Raw genomic sequence first — 24,683 nt, forward strand, 5'->3', positions numbered from 1 at the left:
CGCCTCCTTAGTTTAAGCGATTCTCCTGCCTCAGCCTCCCAAGTAGCTGGGATTACAGGCATGCACCACCACACCTGGCTAATTTTTTATATTTTTAGTAGAGACGGGGTTTCTCCATGTTGGTCAGGATGGTCTCAAACTCCCGACCTCAGGTGATCCGTGCGCCTCAGCCTCCAAGTATTGGGATTACAGGCATGAGCCACGGGTGGCGCCACTCCACGATCTAACTTTATAACTGCTCACAGGAAATTTCCACTCGGTTACCCTGTTGTGTGATTTCAAGAGATGCTCTCTCGTTACTTGTCTTCTGGTTTCTTACTTGAGAAGCTTTCAATTCCTTCTTTCATTTCCATCATCAAGTTAATTTCACATTCTCTCTATTGTTGGCACTGAAGACCAGACGCACATTACCCCAAAGGTGGGTGGCTGGGCAGATTCCTAGCTGGTCTCCCAGTCTCTAACCCCTTCAAATCCTTCCTATCAAATCCCATGCTGGGCACATACGTGGTGTACCACTTATGTAATTAAATACTGTGTAGGCTGCATCAGTCAATTCCGCCTATAGGGTTGATAAGTAATAAGAACCCCACTGAGAAATAGTAATGCCATCTTCCACACATTTTCATAGCCCACTGGGTTTCTCACTATTCAATTTTTATCATCACATCACCACCACGAGAAGGTAGGTCGAAGAGCATCATTTCATTCTACAGATGATGCAACGAAGGTCCCGAGTTTAAGTGAGGCCTTAAGGTGGTGGCAGAAAGATCACAGCCAGCGCACTGCTCTTACCATCGGAATCAGGGCTGTCGGTCCGCCCCAATTGTCTGCTTTCCTGAACTTATTTTCAAGTTCGCCATTGAGAGAAACAGCCGAATGACTAATTCTTAAATTTAAGGGTGCATAATAATCACCTATGGCTCAACGCAGCATTTCCGATTCAGCAGGCTGGGGTGGGCCGCGAAGTCTATATCTGAAATGAGCCCCTCGCGCCAGGTGACGCAGGCGGTGTAGGGACCGCACCCGGAGGACGACCTGGAGCCGCCTGACTTCACAAAGGCCTCCTGCCGCCCACCTTCAGCGGCCACCAGCGCCCCGGCTGCCAGCAGCGGACCACCTCTGCGGCTGCGCGCCTACCCCAGCAAGCTTAGCCCTAGTGGTTTCCGGCGGATTTCCTCGCCGGTGCGGAGCCGGGTGCCGGGTCCCACAGCCAATCACTACCGGTTCCTCTTTCGTCAGCCACCAGAGCCGGCAGCACCCGCGAATCCCGATCACCAAGAGCCTGTAAGGCGGCCGCCCATTGGCTCAGCCGCACTGCCGGGCAGGCGCTTCCAAAGCTTTGAGGATTGGCTGACGCTCCGGGCGCCGGAGCTAGTTGGCGGGTAGGATCACGTGCGAGGGGCAGGCCCCGTCTAGGCCCCGCCTCCTTGCTGCTGCCGCCGCCAATCCTGGTCCGGTCTCGTGCGTTCCCGGAGGTCCCTCGCGGGACGTCTCTCACAGCCACCGGGTGGGTCCGTTCGGCCTGTGTTGTATTTGAAGGAAAGAGGGGTTTGAGGTCAATTCTGTTTGTTGGGGTTTTCACGAATTTCAGGGCCCACAGTAGGCTTGCCAATTTTAACTTTTGCCTAACACTTTACGAGAAATCCTATTTAAGCTTGACCACTGTTGCATCAAAGAATTTCACATCCAAAAAAGTGCAGCCTAAGAATAAAGAACAGGTCTTCAAACTGCATACCTTTAATTAAGGTGTTCTTATTTTTCTGATTTGGCTGGAAACAGGCAGAGACCACCCCAGATAACCAGTTCTTAGCCTTGGGTGGGACACCACGAATTTATGCCACGTGTTTACGGCACTGGCAGGTAGGGGAATTTGGTTTCTGGGAATGTGCTGTCTTTGTGAAAACTATGAAAAGCCTTCCCTGCTACACTGAAATAATCATAAAAATAATAATAGCGAATGTTGAATACCTACTAGGTATACTAGGTATCAGACACATGCTAAGCATTCAATGTTTCTCATCCAGTTTCTGAATGAAACCTCTACAAACCACATAATGTACTGGTACTATTAGCTACAAATTACATATAAGAACACCAGAAAGTTGTTGTCATTTGCCCAAGGTCACCCAGTTAATAAATGTTGAAGAGATTCGAACCTAGCCTGAACTCTTACAGTAAGACCATTCTTGAGATGAATTTATGTGTGCTATTTTTCCTGTCTGTTTTTATCCAACAGTTCTCAAGAGAGGATAGTATCTACCTTTTTGACCACACCATTATTCCTGGGATTTAACAGGAGTTAATGTTCCTTTTCTAAACTAAATGGTTTTGATTTTACAAATTATTTGACTTTTACTGATTTCAGGATCTTGACAATTTGCCTTTACTTATTCAGATGTTATTATACCAAATATTTATTTTTAAAGTTTTTTTTTTTTTCTTTGATTCCCCAAGTTGTAGAGAGATAGGGATAGGGAAGCAGAATCAAGTACTTAAAAAGATAGCCTCATTTGACTCTGATTTCCCTATAGGGAATATGAAAAATTTCCCGGATATAGGCACATTTGAGAACAGAACCTTTTACCTAACTGATCTTACTTTTTGAACTTATTGGACAATGAGGGAACACCCAGTAATATAATCTTTCATGTAAATTAGGCTTCTAACATACTAAGAGGAATGTACTCCAGTTTCTGCTACTATCAAGAGATGGCATGACAAAAAATTTTGAAAAGTTGCCAAATGCAAACCACAGTTCCTCTTCTCAAAACAAATGCATGTAAATAGAGTATAAGTTATTTCTTTGGTGGCATTATTTTCTTAGAAGGCTTAAGTCATTAATCACCCATGACCAAAGATCCAAACATTTTCAAAACAGATCCGATTATATTTCAGGTAGCTGAAAATGGATTTGAAGTAGGTTTAATATGGTCTAGTTACAATTTGTTTCATGATTGAGTGGGTCAGTATAATAAAGATGTAAACACGAAATAACATAGAAGGAAAGTTTGCAAAGAGGATTTCAAATTTAAGTACCTGCTGGGTATTCAAAAGAAAGTAGGGATAAGCTTGAGGTTAAAATCTTTCTAGGGAAAGTATAGTGTTCAGAGGTAAGATTAAAAACCACATTACTGAAATGGAGTCTGCAGCATTCAACCCATTCAATTGGCATTAAACTGGTAACTGGTGAAATAAGTATTGTGAGTTGAACTTGAATTCTAATATGCTCGGCAAAGCCGAATCACGATGTGCTTCATCTTTATGGATACAAAATTGGAATGCACTCTGTTATAAAAAATATGTTCTTACTCACTAGCATTTGTCATTAACTTTGATGTATACTGAGCTCTTACTATACTGATGATGCCCTGGACTATTTGATTCGATACAACAACTCAAAAAGTAGGTATTATTGGCGTTCTCATTTTGCAGATGAGGAAAGTGAAAGTCAAAAAGGTTAGATAGCTTGCTTAAGTGCCAAAGCTGGGTCTCAAAAAGTCAGCCCATTGGGCTCCAGGGCCTATTCTGAGAACCTTGACACTAGATTGCTTCCCTTTAGAGGAGAACAGCTTCCATCCCTGTCTTCTGACTCTACCAAATTAACTTGGCATTTCAGAACTTGATTTCCCACATACAGATATACTTTTCATAAACATTTCCCAACTCTCAGAGTTAGTTTCTTTTAAAAGGTGGGAATGAAGAAACAAAACTTGGAAAATCATCCTCATCTGGCAAAGTAGAAAGGTGGATCCAGGAACCTTTTAATTTACAAATGGAATTCCCAGTTTGGCCATTGTTCAGAGACCATGGATGGGCAAACTAAGGCCATTGGGTTAAATCCAACCAATTGTTGGTTTTTGTATAGCTCAATATCTAAGAATGATTTTTTACATTTTTAAAGGGTTGAATAAAAAAACCAGTCACAATGTGATATGTGAAAATTATATGAAATCCACTGAGAGTGAGCCCTAATATATTAATTATGGATGTTGGGTGGTAATATGTCAATGTGGGCTCATTGATTATAATAAATATACCTCTCTGATTGGAATATTGATAGTGGGAGAGACTGAATGTGCGGGGGCACAGCATATATGGGAAATCTCTGTATTTTCTGCTCAATTTTGCTGTGAATCTAAAACTTTTAAAATAAAGGCTATTAAAATATATATATGAAGTTCAAATGCAGTGTGTCCATAAATACAGCCACACCCATTTGGTTGTTTATCTTCGATGGCTGTTTTTACACTACAAGTGTAGAACTGAATAGTTGAGATCAGATGGCCTGAAAAGCCTAAAATATTTAATATTTGTAAAAACATTTGCCAACCATTCAGTTCATTGCATCTGATAAAGACTAAGATACTGGTTGAGATTGTTGCCGCTGGAGTCAAACTTCCAGGGTTCGTAGTCCTCCCTCTTCCACTTACTAGTTGAGAAGTGTTTAACTGTGCTAATCTCAGTTTACTCATCTTTTAAAGTGAATCAAAATAGAACAGTAATGGGACAATTTTTTTTTTTTTTTTTAAGACGGAGTCTTGCTCTGTCGCCCAGGCTGGAGTGCAGTAGTGCAGTCTCAGCTCACTGCAAGCTCCGCCTCCCAGATTCGCGCCATTCTCCTGCCTCAGCCTCCCTAGTAGCTGGGACTACAGGTGCCCGCCATCGCACCTGGCTAATTTTTGTATTTTCAGTAGAGACGGGGTTTCACCGTATTAAACAGAATGGTCTCAATCGCCTGACCTCGTGATCTGCCCGCCTTGGCCTCCCAAAGTGCTGGGATTACAGGCGTGAGCCACTGCACCTGGCCCAGTTATGGGACTATTTTAAGAATTAACTGGGTCAATACACATGAAGCACCAAATAGTTATTAGTAAAATTTATTTTGATTTTGAGATTTTGCATTCCTCTTATGGCCTTTTTTAGGCTATGGATATATTTTTCTCAACTGTCTTGAAATCTGCTTTGTTTACATGAGGGATACATATGTATGCCCAGAAGTCATCTTATCTATCAGGAGCTCTAACATGACATGGTTATGTTTCTTGCTTCTATTTTACCATCCAGTTTGTCCTTCTTGATCAGAATTAGCTCCAAAGTAATAGAAGTTACTCTATTACTTTCTCTGTCTTCCTAAATGAAAAGTCAGCTTAGCAAGCCAGGAACCAATATGTCTTCTCCAACACCAGATTTCTTGCTGACATATATGCTTTTTATTTTCAGAGAATATTTATTCAAACATTTTTGCCATTCCCTAATTCTTGTAAAATGTTAATACTTTCCATATTATTATCTAAGCTTATGTCACATGAAATCATTGAATGACAGCAAAAAATGTAGTTGAGTCACTATTCTGAAGATTTGCAAAGATTCTTATTCACTAGCAAAAAATGTTAACACTGTTATTAACCAAGAAGTTCTGGATAGACTGGAACTCCAAAGGCCTAACAGTACCCGTTTATAAGCTACATAATTAGGCTCCGTCATTTTAATAAAAGATATTTAGATTCAACTATTATTTGTTGAGTAGCCATTATATGCTGTATCTTTTCCTGGACTTAAAATCCTTTCTTCCCAGCACTGTTACCAGTTTTAAAGGTCAAGACAACGAGTCAAGCTTTGGACTTTTTAAGTTCTTCAACCCTACTAGCTGGTTACTTTGGGCAAATAATTTCATTTCTCTGAAGCTGTTTTCTGTTTTGAAAAGTAGGAATAATATGAGTTGCCTGACAGAGCAATTGTAGGAATCAAGGTAATCTTTGGAAATAATTTAGTCAGTATGAGTGAGACACAGAAAATATTTTTCTTTCCTTCATGACCTGAAGGTCATTTGCCACCAAATGAATTTACATGCAATTCCCACAGCAGCCCAATTCTGGAAAATTTAAGGAATTATTTTTTTACCTGCTGAAATTCAAGATCTCAGCTTATCAGCATCAGAGCCAAAGCCACCTCCATTATCTCACATAAACAGAAAAGCTGTGCAAGTGGCCCCTATGGCTGGGCTGATGCAATGTATCCTTAGCATCTAGTAAGAGTGTTCTCAAAAATTTATGCCGGGGAAGTGAGGGAGCTCACAAATTGTTCTTTGCCTCCAGGTATCTTAATTTTATTCATTGCTGGTTTTTCGGAGCTTGGGTAAAACCTCACAAGTAGGGACAGGACTGGGATGAGGCAACTGAGGTGTCTAGGGTGCAAAATGTGAGCTGTCTAGACACCAAAGGTGTCTAGGTGTCTAGTGGGCACTGACTCTCCAGCGTATGTGAGATTTCAACACCAATAACTTTTTATTTCCTAGTTGCTGTATCATGAGAATGTTTGGCCTTATTATTTTTTAAAGCTGTACTTACAGAGGTGTGGCCAATTGTCTTAGTGATGCAAGAGATTCAGAATGGAAAAGAAAAAGTCAGCGTTACCCTAGTCGATTTTGATTAAACTCCTTTGAAATCCATGTTGGAGTTTAAATGCCCATTCTTGAGGAATGCTTGATATAGAGGAGGCCCCTCCAAAGCTTTAAGCACATGTTCAGAGCAAGAGGGAGCTTTTCAGGTGTTATTTTGTCTTGTTTTGTTTTTTGCCAGCTCCTACTTTCGGGCTTCCAAATCTGGGGCGATGTCTCCCCAGGTTAAATTATCCTAGCTCCTGCTCCAGATCGCTTTCCCTCTGCCCCGCGGAGCCCAGTAGTTCAAAAATTAAATTTGGGGCAAGAGGTGCGCTCCAGAGCGCAGCTGCTTCTGGACCCTGCGGCAGCGGTGGCGAGCCACAGGGCGGCGACCGTGAGCTCCGGGAGCTGCGCAAACAGCTGGAGACCATGTCTCAGGATGCGACCAGGACCTTGGGGAAAGGTGAGTGCTCTCCATGGGGTCCGCGAGCTGGGGGCGCCGCGTGAGAGAAAATGATGGCTTCGGTGGAACTGCCTGGCCTTGGCCTGCAGACCAGCGGGGCAGGAAGGGACTTGGAGGGCTCTCCTGAAGAAAAGCCACGTGCAGCACTGTCCTCTCTGGGACTTGGGAGTTGGAGCTCCCACAGCCATCCTGGGATCCGGGCAAGTGAGCGAGCTCCCTCCTCACTGGGCTGACTAAGCCTCTCCTTTCCCTGTCCCCCTCCATCGCTGCTCTGCAGGAAGCCAGCCCCCAGGGCCAGTCCCGGAGGGGCTGATCCGCATCTACAGCATGAGGTTCTGCCCCTATTCTCACAGGACCCGCCTCGTCCTCAAGGCCAAAGACATCAGGTGAGAAGCGGGAACCCAGAGCCCCCGAGCAAACCCAGTGCCTCACAGGAGCCCGGGAATGTTTAGCATCTGGGGCATCTGCTCAGATTTAAAAGGGGCTCCCTGTCCTTTTTTTCCGGAGGCAAAGTCAACAAGTAATTAGCAAAGGGCGGGCATTTTTTTAGCGGGCCCTACTGAAATGCGGAGCCCTTTTCCGAGTCCTGTAACTTCTAGGCCAGCGCAGAGGAATCTGAATGAGGGGGCTGGTGAATTGGTTCCCTCCCAGAATGTTTAAGGGCGCAGCCAAGGCTACTGAGGCCTCTCCTGACTGCTCCACAGAGGTAGTTCCCCCACCACGCCCCAGGCATCTTAGGTCACCTCTGTTTCCTTTCGTTATTGAACTTACTGCGTCCAGCATTTTCTTATTTGTTCGTCCATCTCCCCTCCCCAGTCCCCTTCACCCCTGTGAGTTCTCCAGGGTAGGAACTCTGTCTCTTTTATTCATGAGCTAGGAGAGAGCCTGTCACATAGTAGGTGCTCAAAAAGTATCTGTTAAATGAATGAACAAATCTTTCCAAACAATGAAATAAAAGGAATTGCTATCAAGAGGTGTCTGGAAGTTTTCAAGACACCTTGAAAACTTGAGAAATGGGTATAGATTCTTCCAGAAGGAAGTTTGCAAGACCAGCTCCTGCAGGTCTGGATCTGGAGGGCAGAGCAGCTTTGCTGGGATGTGGACTGCATAGTACAGCTGGCCTCCAAGCTAGAGTGTTGAGAATGTGTCACTCCAGGTTCCTGACTCTTGTCTCAGAGAGTCCATCACAAGGGGGTGACTTCAGAGTTTCAGACACATGTCAGAGAGATACAAAGACTAAGATAGAGATATTTTAAATAAAATTATGTAAATCCACCTTGTTGAGTATATAGGGCCTATATTTCCAGATTCTTCCCTTTTGCTCAAATTAAGTTGACCTTAAGGTTACCTGTTTTTTGAGGAAAATAACAACAACAGGATGTTTGCCCATTTGGTGATAAATTATCAGCCTAGGAGCTGATGTATTTTCTTAGGGCAGGGTTTCTCAACCTTGGCACTGTTGACAATTTGGGCCAGATAATTCTTTATTGGAGAGGTGGGATAGGAGCTGTCCTATCCATCGCTGGATGTTTAGCAGTATCCGTGGTCTCTACCCATTCAGTGGTCTCTACCCATGACAGTAGAGTCCCCCTTCCCTATCCTCTATCTTCAGTTGTGACAGCAAAACAATGTCTGCAGACATTGTGATATGTCCCTTGGGAAGGAGGCCAAAAATCATCTCTAGTTGAGACTCACTGCTTTAGGTTTTTTAGGTCTTTCTATGTGGCCTATGCTGGTCGCGAACTCTTGGGCTCAAGCAATCCTCTCATCCTGGCCTACCAAAGTGCTGAGATGACAGGCATGAGGCACCTCATCCAGCCTCTGCTGTAGGTTTTAAGACAATCTCCTAGACTAAGCAACGAATGTTCCCATTTGTTTCCTTTCATCTTTTTAAACATATGTTCATGCTTCTGGCAACTTTATAGTTATCTAAATAATAATTGTATTATTATGTGAACATTAAATAATAGTATTATTTGAACATCTAATAATTAGAAGAAGAATTAAAAAGTTATTGCATGCTTACGTGCCAGGCACTGTCCTAAACACTTTACACATATTCACTTACCTGATCACCACAGTACCAAGAGATGGGTGTAATTCTTAGCCCCATTTTATAATTAAGGACACTGAGCCCAGAGAGGTTAGGAATTCGGTTAAGGCCCCAAGCTAGACTGTTCAGTCTGATGCCAAAACTCATGCTCTTAATTGTTAACACTTACCATATTCTGTTGTGACCTGTTAATATCAGATTTGTATTTTCAAGCTGTAAAATGTACTAAATTCTCTCATGCCATGGTTAAGTGTGTGAACTCTGAGTCTGTCTGTCTGGCTGTGATCTTGGCTCCACTACTTTTTTTTTTTTTTTTTTTTTTGAGATGGAGTCTCTCTTGCCCAGGCTGGAGTGCAGGGGTGTGATCTCAGCTCACTGCAACCTCTACCTCCCAGGTTCAAGTGATTCTCCTGCCTCAGTCTCCCGAGTAGCTGGGGTTACAGGCGCCTGCCACCACGCCCGGCTAATTTTTTGTATTTTTTAGTAGAGATGGGGTTTCGCCATGTTGGCCAGGCTGGTCTTGAACTCCTGACCGCAGATGATCTGCCTGCCCCAGTCTCCCAAAGTGCTGGGGTTACAGGCATGAGGCCCCGTGCCCGGCTGGCTCTACTACTTCTTAGTGGGTGGCATTGTGTGTGAGATTCAACCTCTTTGAGCCTTCTTTCCTATGAGGTGAGCCTACTTCATGGGGAATTATGAGGAACAACTGAGATAAGGCATAGAAAACATCCAACACATCTCACTGCCGGAAGGAAGATGATGATGTTATATATTTTATACAAAACTTAAACCTTAGAAAACTAGGCCGGGCGCGGTGGCTCAAGCCTGTAATCCCAGCACTTTGGGAGGCCGAGACGGGTGGATCAAGAGGTCAGGAGATCGAGACCATCCTGGCTAACACAGTGAAACCCCGTCTCTACTAAAAAAAATACAAAAAACTAGCCGGGTGAGTTGGCGGGCGCCTGTAGTCCCAGCTACTCGGGAGGCTGAGGCAGGAGAATGGCGTAAACCCGGGAGGCGGAGCTTGTAGTGAGCTGAGATCTGGCCACTGCACTCCAGCCCGGGTGACAGAGCGAGACTCCGTCTCAAAAAAAAAAAAAAAAAAAAACACCTTAGAAAACTAATTGCAAATTTTAACTTTTAAACTGATTGCTTCTGCTTTCAAGAAGAGTGCCTGCCTGCAGATGCCTCTCATTTTTGTTTTCCTTTTGCTTTTTAAGACATGAAGTTGTCAACATTAACCTGAGAAACAAGCCTGAATGGTACTATACAAAGCACCCTTTTGGCCACATTCCTGTCCTGGAGACCAGCCAATGTCAACTGATCTATGAATCTGTGATCGCTTGTGAGTACCTGGATGATGCTTATCCAGGAAGGAAGCTATTTCCACACGACCCGTATGAACGAGCTCGCCAAAAGATGTTGTTGGAGCTATTTTGTAAGGTATATTCAATTTAAAAAGCCACTCACACTCTATTTTACTTTGCATGTCTTTCCCAAACCTCAACCCATTTTAAAGCCAAATCATTGGTGAAACTGATTTGTTTTGATACCATGTGATCCTCAGGAGATTAGCTAGCATGGAATTAGGGTAGAGCATGGCCACTGATACTAAAGTTAAAGGCTTAACTGCTAGGTGCTTCTCCATTTCAACTGGCAGGCTCAGGAGGTATGGTTATGACATGGCAATGACCATGTGACTTGAAGCAGGAATATTGAAAGAACTGAAAACTGGTGATCCTTAAAGGGACAATTTCCCCGACTTCAGGTAAAAAGTAATGGAGTGTGACGATTATGCATAGAAGGTGATGGTCTTCTTTTTTCTTTTTTTTTTTTTTTTTTGAGACAGGGTCTCGCTCTCTCTGTCACCCAGGCTAGAATGCAGTGGCATGATCTTGGCTCGCTGCCACCTTTGCCTCCTGGGTTCAAGCAATTCTGTTGCCTCAGCCTCCTGAGTAGCTGGGATTACAGGCGCATGCCACCACACCCAGCTAATTTTTGTATTTTTAGTAGAGATGGGGTTTCACCATATTGGCCAGGCTAGTCTTGAACTCCTGACCTCGAGTAATCTGCCTGCCTTGGCCTCCCAAAGTGCTAGGAATGAGCCACTGCGCCTGGCCAGTGATGCTCTTTAGAGGCATAGGAGTGCCTGCTGCCCAGGAAATGTGAAGAATAGATAAATGGTGGCAGATTTGATAATGAAAGTAAAAAGAATGGAGAAACTTTAAGATGATGTCTTTGAAAAGGAATTTTTAAAAAACTTCAGTGAGATTAACAGCTGACATATATCAAGCACTTATGATGTGCCAGGCACTGTCCTAATTACTTTGTAGGAGCTAACTCATTTAATCCAACTGCCCTTTGAAGTGGGTACTGCTATTGTATCCATTTTTCAGATGGGAACACTGAGGCTTAGAGAGGTTGAGTGTCCCACCTAAGAATGTATAGCATGGAAGCAGCTGATCAAGTAAGGAGCACTGGAGAAAGCCTCCTAAAGCTTCCTGTTTTCCTAGGGTGCTGTGAGAAGCAGATTCCTACTTCTCATTAGGAATCTGGGATATGTCCGGGATATGACATTATCCCGGAACCACAGACATAACCTAGTGCCCCTCACAGGGAGCTGGGGGTCGGATGTGGGTGTTGCCCTGTTAGGCTGGAGTTATAAAGCTTTGCTGCCTTTTCAAGCAGAGCAGGAACTGGAAGTTTCCGCAGACTTCTCCACTGAGAACCTGTGTCCTCTGATTAGGTCCCACATTTGACCAAGGAGTGCCTGGTAGCATTGAGATGTGGGAGAGAATGCACTGATCTGAAGGCAGCCCTGCGTCAGGAATTCTGCAACCTGGAAGAGGTACAAAAAGGGGTCCCTCTCCTGGTCAGCTACAATGGAGGAAGCCAGGCAGGGTTGCTAACCTGGTCACTCTGACACCGGCCTTCACAGGCTTATTCTTTGTGCCTTTGATAAGTCAGACTTCTGATCATCTGATTACATGTTTGCCCTCCTCTAACGTGCTCTGGAATTATTCTGGAAAATCTGATGAGGAGTTGGGGAGGACATGCCATGAATTGCTTCCTTTCCCAGAGTCACCCCATCTTCCTGAGTATCTCTGCATGGCTTCTGTAGCTTCTGCCAATGAGGTCAAGGTCTGTAAAGGTTAGGGATTGTGTTTGGCTGCTGGAGTCTAACTACTGTAAATTCATGTTGTAAGGGTTTACTGTCTCATGTAACATTCTCTCACATATTATAACGGCTTATTGTCACATATACGGTGGCTCGCACCTGTGATCCCAGCACTTGGGGAGGCTGAAGCGGGAGGATCACTTGAGCCCCAGGAGTTTAAGACCAGCCTAGGCAACATAGCAAGACCCCTACTCTACAAAAATAATTTTAAAAATTAACCAGGCATAACAATGCATAGCTGTAGTCCCAGCTACTTGGGAGGCTGAGGCAGGAGCATAGCTTGAGTCTGGGAGGTCAAGGCTGCAGTCAGCCATGATTGCACCACTGCACTCTAGCCTGGGTGACAGAGTAAGTAAGACTGACTCAAAAAAAAAAAAAAATAAATAAATAAGCCACAGCTAGGCAATTCAGGCCTATTTTGATGGCTTCTTTATGACATTATCAGGAACTGAAGCTCTTTCTCTTTATGGGCTCTGTCATCCTTAGCGCAACTTAGTACAAGGCTATCATCCTCAAAATAACAAAATAGTTGCTGTCACTGCAGCCATCACATCCAAGTTCCAGGCTCTGAAAAGCAGAATATAAAGAAAAAAATGGCAAATGGCCATGCCCCTTTTAAGGGCTTTAAATCCTACCAGAAATTCTACCCAATGGCTATTTACATTTCATTGGCCAGAACTTAGTTGCAGGGTCATGACTATCTTAGGAAAAGCTGGGAAATATAGTCTTTTAGCTGGGTTACCCTGAATAAAATCAGGGATCTGTAATTAAGGAAGAAGGGGAAAATGGGTGCAGTGGCAGGAGCACTCTTTGCCAGTAGATCCTTCATTAACCCGGCAGTAATGGAACTACTTATCCCATACTTCTAGAATAATCTGGAAGGCAGTTCTTTTACTCCCATTGTTTCTTTTGTTCCAGAAACTAATAAATTCACCTTATGGGTGGGTGGTTCCTCTATTGGCAGCCAGAGAATACGATTTTTTTCCCCTTAAGGGAAGACTGGTTATTAATACTCTTCTATTTGACCTTTATCAAGTGGAAACAGATTAAATGTATTGACATTTCCAGTTGCCTATCTCAGATTTGTACAGTTAAGTTATGGATGACGAATGGTCGTATGTAGGAAATGTCAGTCTTTTGTCCTGAGGTCACCAACTGTGGCCTTGACCCCAAGGAGGCCGTATGATGTGGTGGAAAGAGTCTTGGATCTTAGGCTTGGCTTTACTAAATTCCAGAACCTTGGGCAATGTTCTGTACCTCTCTGGGCCTTGGTTTTCCGGTGTGCAAAATGAGGGATTATTTTGAAATGTGCGTTCCTCAGAGCCTCTGGGTTCTGCAGTGGGTTCTCCACTCAACTTCCCAGCGAGTGGAGGCCTGGTAGATGGTTCCAGACACTGCTTCACTCAGGTCAGCACTGCCTTTAACCACCATGTTCAACCTCAAGTCTAAGAAGATGGCATTTGGGGAGAAAGGAGAACTGCTGCTTTAAAAAAGAAGTTCAAAAAATCTTGTGACTAGAGAATTTATAGTCTTTATTTCAAAGATCAGCTGAATGGACCCCATCATGCCTGGTTACCTTCTCACAGATAAACAAATACTGGACCAGGGAAAGGAGCTGGGGGAAAAAAACCCTTTGAATTCAAAGATACAGTAATTGAAACATTTTCATCCGTTTCCCTCCTACCTCCATTTGGATGATGGGTGAACTTTTTAAATTATAGATTGCTAGATGAAAGTATAGGGTTATGATGAAGATACAGTTCTTCAGTTGGGGGTCTTTCCCAGGGCAAGTGAACCAGTATTTTGTGCCATGAATCATGCTGCAGATACTTTGCATACATCATCTCATTGAATCTTGCCAACAACCTTCTCAGTTACAAATGGTACTAGTCCTGTTTTGCAAATTGGAGTGGCCTCTTTGTAAAGGCTCAGAACTATGTACTAGGAATAAAAAATATTAAAGACCTTCAAGGGGCTCAAAGCCTGGATGGGGAGATAGGCTGTTAAGCCCATTTAAAACCTGGGTGTGTTGAGTGCTAGGCTGGAGACATGCATACGAGAAGGCTGGTCTGTGGGGGTAGATAATGCCTCTGTTGACTCTTAGGATGAATTAGAGGCACAAGGGCGAGAGCCTGGTGTGTTTGGCAAACAGTAACCAGTGAGGGGTTGCCAGCGAGGGAGTGATTGATAAGAGGCGAATGTGGAGGGTGGACCAGAGTCAGACGCTGAAAGGCCTTTTCCACTGTGCCTGGGGATTTGTACTTTATTTCAGAGTTGATGGTGAGTAATTGAAGCCTGTCAAGCAGGAGAGTGGTATACTCCTTCATGCTTTTAAGAGTATTCAGCCCATCACTTGCACCCAGGATGGGGAGGTTGCCGTGAGCCAGGACTGCGCCACTGCACTCCAGCCTGGGCAACAGAGTGAGACTCTGTTTCAAAAAAAAAAAAAAAGGAAGAAAGAAAAGAAAAAGTATTCAGCTCAGCTGAGCACAGTGGCTCAAGCCCATAATCCCAGCACTTTGAGAAGCCAAGGTGGGAGGATCACTTGAGCCCAGAAGTTTGAGACCACGCTGGTCAATGTGGCGAAACTCTATCTCTTTAAAAATACAAAAAGTTAGCTTGGCATGGTGGCTTATCCCTGTAGTCCTATGTACTTGGGAGGCTGAGGTGAGAGGATCACCGGAGCCTAGGAGGTTGAAGCTACAGTGAGCTATAATTTCACCACCGGACTCCAGCCTGGACAACACAGTGAAACCCTATCTCAAAAAAAAAAAAAAAAAAAAAAAGAAGATCTTCAGCCCAGCAAGAGTATAGAGGATGGATTAGAGTGGCCAAGAGCAAGGACTGGGAAGGGACAAAGAGGGCCCCACTAAAGAGGGTTGGAGAGGGAGGTTTAATTAGAGAGATTTTGAGGGACTAAGATGAGATGAAATCTGAGGAAGGAGTAGGAGTTACCGAGGATGGTTTCCAAGTTTGTGGCTGGTAAATGTGATGCTTTTCACTAAGAGTTTGAGGGAGGACACATTTTGTCAAATTTGAGGTGTTGATGGGATATTCATATGTGGGCAGAGCTTAGAAGAGCAACGTATGGTCTCTACTGGACCTTTGGAATGGTTTTATGGGCTAGGAGCTTTAACCAGAGAGTTTAGGAATGTCATCAGCGATGTGGTGATAAATGTTTAACAATCAATTTTCTCTTAAAAGAGAAAGAAAAAGAAAAAGCACTGATTTATAGCATTTGCTGATTTGGGTGGTGTAAATACTTCCGCCAAGGCTAATTTTGAGCTACCAATGTGCTCTCTCTAAACTCAAGAGCTGGCAAAAGATGTGGGCAGCTCCAGCATGTCATTGAATAAGAAATTTCACTTTATCTTCAATAACTGAGCCCCAGAAACACCATTGTTAACCAGCCTCTGTATAGGTAGCTTTCACTAACCAGCCTTGGTGTAGGTAGCTTTCACTGATGCTATTTAAGGAACACCGGGTATTCCACATTGTTCTAACAGGTTTGAATGTGGTTTTGTCCCATAGACTGTTAGCAATAATTGTAACTATGGCTGGGCGTGGTGGCTCACACTCGTAATCCAGGCACTTTGGGAGGCCAAGGAGGGAGGATCACTCGAGGCCAGGAGTTCAAGACCAGCCTGGGCAACACAGTGAGACCATGTCTTTACTAAAAATAAAAAAATTAACTAGTCATGGTGGCGTGTGTCTGTAGTCCCAGCTTCTCTAGAGGCTGAGGCGGGAGCATCTCTTGAACCCAGGAGTTTGAGCTTGCAGTGAGCTATGATCATGCAACTGCACTCCAGCCTGGGTGACACAGCAAGACCCTGTCTCGAAAACAAACAAACAAACAAACAAAGAATTATAACTACAATGTAGGAAATATTGAAATCTGAAAACATGACCAATGAACTTGAATTATGTGATCTGTTCCTTTAAATGCCAATATATTTATTCTAGGAGAGTCTAGTGAAATTGAAATTTGTCAGAATAATTTTAATGGAGATGATCCCCTGATTTATGCAACTCTTTCACATGATTTTGCAAAGTCAGGATTTTTTGTGAGCTAAAAATATTTTAAATACTCATTGTCTTTCTGAGTGATAAGCAAGCCAAGATTTCATGTATAATCTTCTGCTATGTTATCCTCAAACAAAAGGTCAGTTCACCTTTTGTGGCCTTAAACTCTGACACTTTCTTCTTTTGAAATAACTGCCTTGTCTAACTTTCGAAGTTTTTTTTGTTTGTTTGTTTGTTTGTTTTTGCTTGTTTTTTGTTCGTTCATTTGTTTGTTTTTTAAATCTGGTTTCAGGTGGGTTCAGTGGCTCATGTCTGTAATCCCAGCACTTTGGGAGGCCTAAGCGGGCAGATCATTTGAGCCCAGGAGTCCGAGACAAGACTTGACAACATGGCAAAACTTTGTCTCTACAAAAAATACAAAAATTAGCTGGATGTGGTGATGCACACCTGTGGTCCCTGCTACTTGGGAGGCTGAGGTCGGAGGATCACTTGAGTCCAGGAGGTCAAGGCTGCTGTGAGCTTTGATCATGCCACTGCACTCCAGCCTGGGTGACAGAGTGAGACTCTGTCTCAAAAAAAAAAAATTAAGTTCCATCAAAATCAAATATTTATTATGCTTGTTATATAACCGCATTTTTCTCTATTATCTTTTACAATTCTTTGAGATATATTACTGCCACTTTTATTATCAAACTAGCAGCGTGCTCACTGCCTTTCCTGTTCTGAACGTTGGCATGAGTTTTAAAACTACGACACTTGTCTTGCTGTACTTTATGTCTTCACGCAGATTTTCTAGCCTTTACTGAATCATTAATCTAAGCAGCACACATTTTTAGTTGTATTCTTTTTCAGGTATTGACTTTCCCATTTCTGAATGGGACTTGAGCCAGGCTTCATTTGATCTTTGTGGATTTGAATGTGGCAGGACCTCTTGGTGTCACTTTTCATCTGTGCCTTCCAAAAATATTTTCATTATGGAAATAGTCAAATCAAGTTCAAGTGCAGTGAAAAGTAGGATTTGGTCATGTTTCCTTGAGGCTTTGGAGTTTTGCTTTAAATCTAGAAAGTGTTCGTGGCTTATGAATTGGTTCTACACGCTGACTATTGCTTAGTCCTTTCTTCACCATCATCAGAGCTCCATAAAGGAGAGCAGGGAGGGGACAACATAAATAATGCTGAAATAGCACTGAGGGATGAGACCTGGCCCAGCAACTGAAGCCTTTGTCTGCCGGCGGCCACAGGGCACTTTATGATTTTGCTTCTTGTCATCCAACCACCTGCCTTGAGGTGCTTCACTTTGCATTTCCATGCAGAGTTTCCCGCATTGCCAAATTTGATTGCATGCCTTATGTGTAGCAGTTTGCATGAGGCGGAATTTGCATAAATTATGTGTGTATCACCCAGGAGCTTCTGTAGTTAAGTACTTTATTGATTCTAAATATCACCCATAATCTTAATTTTTTAATTACTTTATTTTCTTTTCCTCTTTTAGAGATGGGGGTCTCTCTCTGTTGCCCAGGTTGGAGTGCAGTGGCACAGTCATGGCTCACTGTCCTCTTGAGCTCCTGGGCTCAAGCAATACTTCCACCTCAGCCTCCCGAGTAGCTGGAATTACAGGCTCAAGCCACCGAGCCAGCCTCCATTATCTTAATTATTGTTGTAATTATTTTTTTGAGTCAGGGTCTCACTCTGTCACCCAGGCTGGAGTGCAGTGGCACAATCACGGCTCACTGCAGCCTCAACCTCCTGGGCTCAAGTGATTCTCTCACCTCAACCTCCCGAGTAGCTGGGATCACAGGTTCAGGCCACCATGCCCAAATGTTTTGTTTTTGTTTTTGTTTGTTTTAATTTTTTGTAGAGACGAGGTCTCACTGTGTTGCTCAGGCTGGTCTTGAACTCCTAGGCTCAAGTGATCCTCCCACTTCAGCCTCCCAAAGGGCTTTGATCACAGGCATGAGTCACTGTACTTGGTAATCTTAATTTTTAGTCTGTCCTTTCTTCTCATCAAAAAAGACATTTATTCAAGTTAGATTATATTGTCTTGGTTTAGTTTTGTTTTTGCTCTTTCTTAATTTTTATTAATTTCCAGTGGCAAAATTATTTATATGTTGTTTAATTGTTTCTCCTTCGATAGCACCAGGAAAGGAAGGCAAAAAAGTTTATACCTGGTTAATTCATCACTGAAAACAATTTTCTGTATCCTTTTATATATAGCAGACTACAGGCTAAATTTTTTATCATCTAAGTTAACATGTCTACAAACTAAATTCATTATTACTAGCTATTTTGAATAACAAAGTTGTTGAGATATAATTTGTATGCCACAAAATTCACCCTTTTCAAGTGTACAATTCACTGGCTTTTAGTATACTAGGAGAGTTGTGCAACTATCACCACTATTTAATTTCAGAGCGTTTTTTATCATACCCCAGAGAAACTGCTCACTCGTAAGCTATCATTTTCCATTTCTTCTCAGTCCGCCTGGCCATACGTAGCCACTAATCTGCTTTCTGTCTCTATGGGTTGACTTATTCTAGACACTTCATATAACTGGAATCATACAACGTATAGCATTTCATGAGCTATTTTCACATACCATAAAGTTCTTAAGGTTCATCCTTCATTCTTTTTTATGGCTAAATAATATTCCATGTGTGAATACACACATTTTGTTTATCCACATCTGGGAAGGTTCCACTCTTGGAACCAATGTGGATAATGTTGTTGTGAACACTGTGCAGGTTTTTGCATGAACGTACGTTGTGATTTCTCTTGGATTTGCTAGCTGATTTAGCATGTTTACTAACATGCCATTTTAGTTGTAACCACCATTCTTTCACACTTGGGAATGGGTTATCCCTGACTCAGGATGCCTGGTTAAGTGTGTTAGTGCTGTTGCTAGTTCAGTTACTTCATTCATCATCCAATTCTGACAGCTGCTTTCTAGATAAACTAATATTTGCTGTACTTCTTTCAATAGCCTTCTGATATACCCTTTCCCATCACATAAATAATAGAATAATAATTATTCTTATTATTTAAAAATTATTTTTACTCTTCTCCAATTATAAAGTAGTACTTGTTCATTAGAGAGAATTTGGAGAGTACAGGAAAACATAGAAACTAAGGGGAAAAAATATAATCCCACTACCAGAAACAACCACTGTTACAATCTTGGGGACTTTTTTGTTTTTGTTTTCTGTCCTTTTCTGTTTTGTATATTTTATGTAGTTGAAACTTGATTACTATTATGATGTAAATATTCCCTAGACCCCCTGCCATTTTATTTTGAGACAGGATTTTACTCTGTTGTCAGGCTGGAATGCAGGGTGCAATCATGGCTCACTGCAATGTCGAACTCCTGAGCTCAAGGGAGCCTCCCAACTCAGCCTCGTGAGTAGCCGGGACTACAGGTGTGTGCTACTATGCCTAGCTAGTTTTCTATTTAACTTTTGTAGAGACAGGGTCTCCCTCTGTTGCCCAGGGTGGTGTCAAACTCCTGGACTCAAGTGACCCACCTGTCTTGGCCTCCCAAAATGTTGGGATTACAGGTGTGAGCCACCACACCTGGCCAATTTTTATAAACTCTATAAATGCTTATTTACATGTATAAGAGTGTTTCTTAGAGCAGCAGCATTATTTGTGATGATGACAAATTAGGAAACAATATTCATTAGATGGTGAGTGGTTAAGCAAATCATGTCTGTCTTGTGGAATTCTGTGGAACAGCTGAAAATGAATGAGGTAAATCTGTGTACTGACATTAAAAGATTGCCTAGAAATATTAAATGAATCACACAGTAATACAGCTGGTATGATCCCATTTTAGTAGAAGAAAACAAAACTGAACCATGCAGGTGTGCATATACATGTAAATAAATGGCTAGAAAAGTATCTAGAGAGAAACCCATCCACCTCCCAGTAGTGTCTCACACTGGGAAGGGGACTGATTAGAATTGGGGTGGGTAAGAAAAGTGGTTAAGGGCAGGGATGTGAAGGGAAGATTTTGCCTTTTACACTATTTTCTGTGTTTGATTTTTTTTAAATGATGGGAATGTATTTCTGTATTAAATATGTAATCTTTAAAAGTAGAAAAAACACTTTTTTTTTTTTTTTTTTTGAGACGGATTCTTGCTCTGTCGCCCAGGCTGGAGTGCAGTGGTGCAATCTTGGCTCACTGCAAGCTCCGCCTCCCGGGTTCACGCCATTCTCCTGCCTTAGCCTCCCAAGTAGCTGAGACTACAGGTGCCCACCACCACGCCCGGCTAATTTCTTTTTGAATTTTTAGTAGAGACTGGTTAGCCAGGATGGTCTCCATCTCCTGACCTCATGATCCTCCTGCCTCGGCCTCCCAAAGTGCTGGGATTACAGGGATGAGCCACTGCGCCCGGCCGAAAACACTTTTAATGTCTGCATACTTTGCCATGTTTATAAACCATAAAGTTATTTATCCAGTACACTAATTAGGAGTGTTTAGATGGTTTTCAGTCCTTTGCCGTTTTGAATGGTGCTACAGGGAATATCAGCTTCTTTGCCTAAGAAGCATTTTCTGTATTTTAGAATATGTTCTTAAGCTGGACTCTCAGGAATAGAATGACCAGATCAAAGGGTATAATGAGCACGTTGGAGGCTTGGGCTGTATTTCACTGAATTGCTTCCCAGAAGACTTGTGTTGTTTGCCCCTCACCAGCAGTATGTGAAAATGCTCTTTGCCTTATCTCCTTTTCACTGGGGGGAGAGTTCATTCAAAAAGATATTTGTTTGTTGAATAATATTTGCTGTGGAGAGACACTGTAGCTCCTCATTGTTGACTTAATGCATATTTCTTTGATTGCCAGGGAAGTGGGAGGTTTTCCCTGAAGTATGTCATCTCTTGCTCCTGGTCTTGTAAAATTTGTCTGTTCAGTTCAGGGGCTTTGCCTATCTGGCCATCTGAATCTTACTAATTTTCCTTGTTGATTTGTAAAAGTTCCTTTTAAAGCGTTCCTTGTATAGAAAAGATATTTGGCTGGTTTTAAAACACATTTTTGTTTTCTTTTGACTTTTAGTTTGGGTTATATATTTTTGCATATGGAAGTACAGCATCTGAAAGTATTATGCTGTAAGGCTTTCCTGCTATGATTTCCTCCACTGTTTTATGTGTAGGAAGTCCTCTCCCCACTTCAGAGACTTGATAAATATTCATTTATATTTTCTTCCACCACCAATCACTTTACAGACATTTGACTGGTCAAGCATTACCCTCCTAGCTTTTCCCCCACACTATCTTACAAATATATTGTGATTTGTTTTAGTTTTTGTTTTTGAGACAGGGTCTCACTCTGTCACCCAGGCTGGAGTGCAGTGGCATGATCACGGCTCACTGCAGCCTTGACCTCCCGGGCACAGGTGATCTTTCTACCTTAGCCTCCTGAGTGTCTAGGACTACAGGCACCACCATGCCTGGCTAGTTTTGTGTATTTTTTGTAGAGACGGGATTTCTCCCACCGTCCGAGACTGGTCTCGAACTTCTGGGTTCAAGCGATCCTTCCACCTTGGTCTCCCAAAGTAGTAGGATTAAAAGTGTGAACCACCACACCCAGCCCTACAAATATATTTTGAAGATAAGAATTAAGCTCATTAAAAGGATGCCAGCATAGAATTTTGAGTGGTCCTTTAATCCCCAAATTTTGACAAGTTGTATTCTGCACCTTCATGGAGAATCGAGGTCATAACTGATGGGCAGCAGGAGGAGCACGTTCTGTTGCAGCTCCTGCCTCGAAGTCTCCTTCCCAGAGGAGAAAATGGTCTTAAATATGCCCTAGGTTTGTTCTACACCCTAGGTTTGTTTAACAGGGAACTGGTTCATCACATAGTTAGCTCAGCCTCAGCTATATCATTTTAGCAGGGATCTGAGATTTGAAATCTTAAGAACCTCCATTTATCTTTTATGAACTCAAAACATTTCTGCCCTGCAAAAGATTTGAATAGACATTTCTCAAAAGAAGACACACAAATGGCAAACGGACATATGAAAAGGTGCTCAGCATCATTGATCATCAGAGAAATGCAAATCAAAACTATAACGAGATATCATCTCACCCCAGTTAAAATGGCTTCTATTAAAAAGACAGGCAATGTCAAATGCTGTTGAAGATGTGGAGAAAAGGGAACCCTCATACACTGGGGCGGGAATGTAAATTAGTATAACCACTATAGAACAGTTTGGAGATTCCTCAAAACACTAAAAATTGAGCTACCATAGGATCCAGCAATCCCACTGCTGAGTACACACCCAAAAGAAAGGAAATCAGTGTATCAAAGAGATACCTGGATTCTTATGTTTGTTGCAGCACTGTTTACAATAGCTAAGATTTGAAAGCAACCTAAGTGTCCATGAATAGAGGAATGGATAAAGAAAATGTGGTACAGGTGGGGTGTGGTGGCTCACTCCTGTAATCACAGTACTTTGGCAGGCCGAGGCTAGCGGATCACTTGAGGTCAGGAGTTCGAGACCAGCTTGGCCAACATGGTGAAACCTCGTCTCTACTGAAAATACAAAAATAAGCTGGCATGGTGGTGCATGCCTGTAATCCCAGCTACTCAGGAGGCTTGACGAGAATTGCTTGAACCTGGGAGGCAGAGGTTGCAGTGAGCTGAGATCACACCACTGCACTCCAGCTTGGGTGAAAGAGTGACACTCTGTCTCAAAACAAAACAAAACAAAACAAAATAAAGAAAGAAAAAAAAAGAAAACGCAGTGCATACGCACAATGGAGTACTATTCGGCCATAAAAAGAATGAGATCCTGTCATTTGCAACAACATGGATGGAACTGGAGATCATGTTAAGTGAAACAAACCAGGCACAGAAAGACAAACATCACATGTTCTCACTTACTTGTGGGATCTAAAAATCAAAACAGTTGAACTCATGAACAGAGAGAGTAGAAGGATAGTTACCAGAGGCTAGGAAGGGTAGCATGAGCTGGCAGGGAGGTGGGGATGGTTAGTGGGTACAAAAAACACAGAAAGAATGAATAAGACCAACTCTCTGATAGCACCACATGGTGACTATAGTCAATAATAACTTAATTGCACATTTAAAAATAATTTAACGAGTGTAATTGGATTGTTAGTAATTCAAAGGATAAATGCTTAGGGGATACCCCATTCTCCATAATGTGCTTATTTCACACTGCATGCCTGGACCAAAATATCTCATGTACCCCATAAATATATACACCTACTATGTGCCCACAGAAAATAAAAATATTAATAAAAGCCTTCTGCCTTGGAGTTGAGTGCTTTTCCGCTGCTTCTGGAAAAGGGCCAGTATTGCTGATGTACTGCAGTGCTGCTGTGTGTCTTTTCAGGGGCCGCAGAGGGTGGAGGATGGCTTCCGGTTTTTTGGGGGGCAGAGAGTAGGGGATGGCTTCTGCATTTGCAGAACGATTTTAATGAGGAAAAACTCTTCCTCCTCCAGCAAGTACAGCAGCCCCCACTGGGAGCCACCATACTGTTTCGGGATTGGGGGCCCAGGATTTCTTGGCAATGAAGGTGAGGTGGCCGCTTCAATGTTTGAAGCTCAATTATTGAGGCTGAACCAAAGAGTTGAAGACTGGAGCTCTCTCGAATGCCTGGTTTGGATTCTGGGATTCGCTTCTCTTAATGATCTTGCTTCTCTCGCAAAAACCTTGCAGATTCTTCATCCTCCTGTTGAACGTTTTTTGGGGAGCCGTGGCCGACGCGCCTCGCACTGATGGCCACCAGGGGGAGCCCCACGCGCTTCCTCCTTCCCCTTGTGTTCCAGGGCGCACCTCAAAACGCTGACGTTCTCCTTCGTCCCTCTGGGGGCGCCCGAAGGGCCCTCGCAGAAGATGAGGTGCCTTTCCAGCCAGGCTTCACGCGTGCAGGGCGTGGGAACAGTGCACCCCCGTCCTACCAAGCAGTCCCTTCCTCTTCATTTGCATTGCTCGCTCGTTACCTCTCATCGCGTCCGTCGTCTTATTTTTCAGTGAATTGGAGAACAGAAAATTTTAAAATAGATTTTTCTAATATTCTAGAAGGTCAAACACCTTTCTGCAAAATATCTAGCATGCCAAAGGGGAAGTAATTTTACATGTCTGGGGAAGGTACCATGTTTGCATTAGAAAGGAGCTCTTCTATTGTACTAAAGACTCCCAACAAACCTCTTGAACTCTTAAGCCTGAATTGAAAATGTGTCAATGTTTTCAAAAAATCTGAGGCCTGGAAGCTAGAGCCTCAGTTCCCTCGCCTGCCATTTGTAGAAGCCTTATAGGGGATATCTGGGGTCTTTGAAGAAAAACATTTTCTAAGAAGGCTATTTTGGTTTGCTTGCTCATACAAAAGACAGTGGTTCTGAAAGTGAGGAATGCCATTGTGAGGGAAGCTATTCAACATTAAGAATGGCCAATATCTTTTTTTTTTTTGTCTTTTGAGACGGGGTCTTGCTGTGTTTGTTGCCCAGGCTGCAGTGCAGTGATGCGATCATAGCTCTCTGCAGCCTCGAACTCCTGGGCACCACTACACCCGGCTACCTTTTTTATTTTTTGTAGACACAAGGTCTCATTATGTGCCGCAGGCTG

General features: G+C 42.9%; 1 protein-coding gene across 1 annotated transcript in view; it reads left to right on the forward strand.

Annotated features, from left to right (window-relative positions):
• The first annotated feature begins 1,418 nt into the window (after positions 1 to 1,418).
• The window catches only part of GSTO2 (glutathione S-transferase omega 2), a 29,170-nt gene continuing 5,905 nt past the window's right edge, over positions 1,419 to 24,683 (forward strand). Inside the window, exons 1-5 of the mRNA XM_050804926.1 lie at positions 1,419 to 1,507; positions 6,579 to 6,842; positions 7,120 to 7,228; positions 10,116 to 10,338; positions 11,642 to 11,743. Coding sequence (XP_050660883.1) covers positions 6,809 to 6,842; positions 7,120 to 7,228; positions 10,116 to 10,338; positions 11,642 to 11,743 — 468 coding nt within the window. The 5' untranslated portion in view covers positions 1,419 to 1,507; positions 6,579 to 6,808. The remainder of the gene's footprint in view (positions 1,508 to 6,578; positions 6,843 to 7,119; positions 7,229 to 10,115; positions 10,339 to 11,641; positions 11,744 to 24,683) is intronic.

The sequence above is a fragment of the Macaca thibetana genome, chromosome 9, assembly GCF_024542745.1.
Source record: "Macaca thibetana thibetana isolate TM-01 chromosome 9, ASM2454274v1, whole genome shotgun sequence".
In the NCBI taxonomy this organism is placed as follows: domain Eukaryota; kingdom Metazoa; phylum Chordata; class Mammalia; order Primates; family Cercopithecidae; genus Macaca; species Macaca thibetana.